The 5,410-nt window shown below is 25.5% G+C and overlaps 1 protein-coding gene across 1 annotated transcript; it reads right to left on the reverse strand.

The window, feature by feature from the left end:
- Positions 1–866: 866 nt before the first annotated feature.
- LOC131651421 (aspartic proteinase CDR1-like) lies at positions 867–2,181 on the reverse strand. Its single transcript, XM_058921088.1, has one exon. It carries the CDS (start codon positions 2,179–2,181, stop codon positions 868–870), a length of 1,314 nt encoding a protein of 437 aa, XP_058777071.1. The 3' UTR covers position 867.
- Positions 2,182–5,410: the final 3,229 nt, after the last annotated feature.

The following is a 5,410-nucleotide window of genomic DNA, read 5'->3' on the forward strand; positions in this document are numbered from 1 at the left end:
TAAGCTTTAGTGGGAATTTTTCTGATGAAGTATGAATATTTGGTGAATTTTCAAAGTTTGATTGACTTTTTCAACTCATGCCCAAAATAGTAACTTTTGACTTTTGACTTTTCTGATCTTTCCTTGCATCATCATGATCAACCCTTGATCAAATGATGATTTTAGGGTTATGAGGATGCTGTTAACCAAGTATCTTGAACTTTGACTGTACTTGGACTTGAAATGACTATTTTGCCCTTGGGGATCAACTGTTGACCTAATCATGATTTGAGGGACCAACCTGTTCTGTTTGACTTGAAACTTTACATGGAGATACTTTGGGATGTTTGTGACCCTATGGAACCACCTTGAGTCATTGATTCAATGATTTTCCTTCTAAAGAAACAAACCCTAGTTCAGATCTTTGTATAGGAGAAATTGTCTAGGAGCTTTGCATGTGGATTTGGAACTTGAATAAGAGAAATAATGTGGGCAAATTTTGGGGTATGACATTATCCAATGGTTTAAATCGTATGGTTATTACTAAAAGTTTCCAGTTCTTATAATAACCAAAGTTCTCATTTGATACGTCTCATATATATATATATATATATATATATATATATATATATATATATATATATATATATATATATATATATATATATATATATAATAATTTTGTCTATAATATGTGTTATTATTTTTTTAATTTTGAAGAAGCTAAATATTTTTTAAATAAATAAAAAGGTTGGAAAAAAGCATAGAAAATAAAGAAAAATCTAACCTAGAAAGAAACATAGAGATTTTCTTATAGAGATATGAAACAAAATATAATTTTTATTATCAATTTACCAAGAAATTTTAATAATTATAGTTTGCACTTATTCAATACTTAGTACAATTAGTAGGTTTGAATGAAATAATATTCTTTTTGAGATCATAGCCAATCAAATGGTTCACTTGTGCCTTGTTTCCAAAGATGCCGTATCCACTTTTAATTGGAAGAAAAGCAAAACATTGTATCCCCTCATACATCAAATCAAAAGCGCTATTAACATCTAACTTAACATCTGCACCAATAAAATGTGCAGTAATTTCAGGAAATTTTAGATGTTGAGAGGATGTGGTATTATAACAAACCCTGTATGAACCGGTAGGATCTTGAAAACGCTCTAATTCTACCGCTTCTATAACAGCTGATTCTAGCCTATAGTAATAATCTTCTGGTAAAAGAGTTAGAGGTGTACCCGAGTCTATCATGATGTTATAAGAAGAATTTACTCCTTTAAACCCTTCAAATTTTATTCTTTTATTTCCCACACTAAATGCTTCCAGGCTTAGAAAGTAACTCTGTTGTTTTTTGTCGAAAGGAGTTGAAACAACATTATCACCAGAAACAACAGCAACATGTCCAAAATTGAGTTTGCTAGATAAATTAAACTTTCTATAGTAGTCATTAACAGCTAAACAATATGAAAATTTTCCATCAATTAAAGATCCTAATTGGTTTACCATTGACATATTCCCCGATCCAAGGCCGATTATACCAGAACTTTGACCTTCAAACGTCATAGTATTGGTGTGTCCACAACCTATTATAATTTTAGAAAATGAGACAACAGAGCCAGAGGTGAAATCTAATGTAAGAGTCTCCATACTAAGATCTCCCTGTGTCTTTGTTCCACGGCCATAATCCTCAATATATTCACATGTCTCTCCATCATTAGAACAAGAATAACCTTCCATAGATTTGCAAGTTATGGAAGAGCATAGAATACTTTGGTAACTTGAAGATTTTGAAGGATTGAAAATAGGAGAGGTTTGGTTATAACATATATTACAAGGTTTGCATTGAGTCCATATCAAGTCACTACCCGTATCTATAAAACCATAGAGCTTAGATGGCGGGGTACCAAGTGAATAACTCATCATATACAAACCATAATCATATATCAAAGATGACTCGGATTTGCTTGCATTAGGATATAATTTTTTATTGATATAATCGGCACGATTGAAAGAACGACGTACATCATTAACTATTTGTTGGAACTTAGTTTGTGTCGGGTTATAGAATGGTGAATTAACCGAATCACGATGAATGAGTTCAACACTAAAACCATTGTTTATAGCATGAGAAATAAATATTAAACTAGAAAGGAAAAATAAAATATGGATAAAATATGAAAAACGCGACATTGTTGTAGGATTTTAAATGAAAACTTATAACCCAGAGTCATTATTTCACCTCTTTTTATAAGATAAGAATGGACGTAGGTGTAAAGATAAGAATAAAGAAAACTCTACTACCAAAAAAAATAAAAATAAAGAAAACTGGAGCAATAAAATAATTGAATATTCCTCTAAGCTTTAATTTTTTTTCTTTTTTTTAATGACATTTTTCTAGATATTTGACTGAAAACTTGTTACCATTGTTACATTATTTTCCTTATTATTTTAAGATAAGAACGCACATAGATCCAAAAAGGAAAACTAGAGCCCAATAAAAACATTGAATATGGCTTTCTTCACTGGTTTATTATTTTTTTAGTAAATAATTATTCATGTTGATTGTTGAATAATGTTGATTGTTATATCTAATTCTTTTAATGTTATTTGCTCAGGTTGATTGTTATGTCTAATTTGTTAATTTTTTTCGTTATATAATAACTGATTCATTTGAAATAAAATGATATTCTAAAATGAATGATTTATTTCAATTTTTAATAGTTTTTTTTTTCAATTTTACACTTTAATTAACATAAAACAATTCTCAACACATGGTAAGGGTACTATAGTAAAAATATCTTTCTCTTACTTTTATACACTTTTTTTAATCTGTGTGAAATTGTGTGTTGGATTACTCATTGTGGGACGGAGGAAGTAATGTTTTTATTCTAGTAATGTAAATTATACCCAATTTAACGAGACAACGATTATACCTATTTTAAACACCGAATTTCATATATTTATTCAATACTAAGTAAACTACCCATCCGACGCAGGTTTTTTTATAATATGCATTTAATTTTTTTAACGCAGGTTTTTTTATAATATGCATTTAATTTTTTTAATAGTTTAAAACAATTAAATAATAATAATTTAATGATTTTATAAATATTATAACGCAGTTGTATTCAATACTAATCACAATAAAAAATTAAAAAAATATCTAATAAAATATCTAATAAATATTATTATGAATTTCATTAATATTTTATAGAAGATTAGTATATATTTTTTCTATTATAAAATACTCGCTCCGTCCCAAATTATAAGAGAAATTCACTTTTTAGATTCATTTAATAATTAATGTATCTGGTCTATATATAGACCAGATACATTAATTATTCAATAAATCAAAAAATAGAATTTCTCTTATAATTTGGGACAGAGGGAGTATCTAATAAATTTATAAGATATATTATATTTGAATATAATTTTGCACATGTTAAAAACTTAAATATATTTTACATATTAGTGTAAATTTTTAATTATTTAATTTATTATTTATGAAAGCTCTTGGTTTTGGTGTATAGTACGGATAAGTGTAGATATGCACTTCAGTTATTTATCTATTATTTATACTATAATTTTTAAAAAATAACTTAAATTTATAATTTCTTATCATGATAATTTTTAACTACTATTTTATTTATTTTCTAAAAATTTAGTTTTAAACTTTAATTAATAATTTGATTTAAAAATATTTTTTCATCAAATATAATTATTTAAATGAATACTAATAGGATAGAATATTTTAAAATACATTTTTTTTCTGTTGACATCATCTTATTTTGTAAATTTTCAATATATATATATATATATATATATATATATATATATATATATATATATATATATATATATATATATATATATATATATATATTATGATTATTATTATAATCTTGCCTATAATATGTGCTATTATTTTTAAATTTCAAAGAAGCTAAATATTTTTAAATAAATAAAAAGGTTGAAATAAGCATAGAAAATCAAGAAAAACCTAACCTAAAAAGAAAGTTAGAGATTTTCTTAAAGAGATATGAAACAAATTATAATTTTTACTATCAATTTACCAAGTAATTTTGATAATTATACTTTGTACCCATTCAATACTCAGTTAATTAGTAGGTTTGAATGAGACAATATTCTTTTTGAGATTATAACCCCACCAAATAGTTTACTTGTGCCGGATATGAGTTTGGTAAGACATGTTTTCAAGTTTATAGCTTATGTCTTATGTCTTATAAGTTCGTATAATAATTAGACACGTTTGGTAACGCTCTTTTCATCACGAGCTTATGGCTTATTTTCCTAGCTTATGGCTTATTTTCTAGACGTTATTTCAAATAGCGTTTTAGCTTATGTCTTATAGCTTATTATTTTTTCTTCATTTTTTATCCTTATTATTTTAATTAAAATCCATTTTTAACCCTTATAATTTATTTTAATTTAAAATAAAATAATAATATATTAAATATCTTTTATGTCATTTTATATTTATAAGTTAATTGAACCATTAATTTTACCAAACACTTCAATTAACTTATAAGCTATCAGTCTCAATCATCCGCTATAAGTCATCAGTCATCAGCCATCAGTAATAAACTATAAACTATCAACAAACTTATCAGTTAACCGCTATTTTTATCAAGTAGGTTTTTCAAGTTGCTAAATCCACTTTTGAATGGAAGAAAAGCAAAACATTGTATCCCTCTTATATCAATTTTAATGTTTAATTTTGAGAATTCAAAAGCGATATCAACTCAAAAGCAAAACAATAATTATTCATGTAGATTGTTAAATCTAATTTTAATGTTATTGACTCATGTTGATTGTTATATCTAATTCTTTTAATGTTATTTACTCATGTTGATTGTTATATCTAATTTTTGTTAAATGTTTATCTATCAAACTCAAAAAATTGGATAAAATTACCTTAAATTTAAAATGTTTAGAAAACAACAAAAAAATATACTATTTAATAATTAATTAAATAAGATAAAATTAAATGATGTAATATAAATTGTGGAAAGTACACTACTAACTTTTTATGATGGGTAGAGAAGTTATTCCCCTAATTTTTTTTAATGTTTTTGGTCTAGTAGTTTAATAGTCAAAATTTAAGTTGTAAATTATACCTATTTTAAAGAGACAATGATTATACCTATTTTAAAGATCGGATTTCATATATTTATTGAATACTAAGGGTGTGTTTGGTTGTGAGAAGAAATTGAAAAGAGAGAAAGAGATGAGAAAGAGTGAGAAAAGAGAGAACTAGATGAGAAATAGAGTAAATTTGGGTGATTGTTTGGTATAAGAGAAAGATAAAAGAAATAGAAGAGAAAGAGATGTTTTTTTTTTTGATAAGCAACTTTGTATTAAACAGCACAAGGGGTGCTAACCCAATACAAAACAAGAA

The sequence above is a fragment of the Vicia villosa genome, linkage group LG2, assembly GCF_029867415.1.
Source record: "Vicia villosa cultivar HV-30 ecotype Madison, WI linkage group LG2, Vvil1.0, whole genome shotgun sequence".
NCBI classification, from domain to species: Eukaryota; Viridiplantae; Streptophyta; class Magnoliopsida; order Fabales; family Fabaceae; genus Vicia; species Vicia villosa.

What these genes read in the sequence shown, in the direction of transcription:
- LOC131651421 (XM_058921088.1), bottom strand. Translation starts at nt 2,181, where the DNA reads ATGTCGCGTTTTTCATATTTTATCCATATTTTATTTTTCCTTTCTAGT.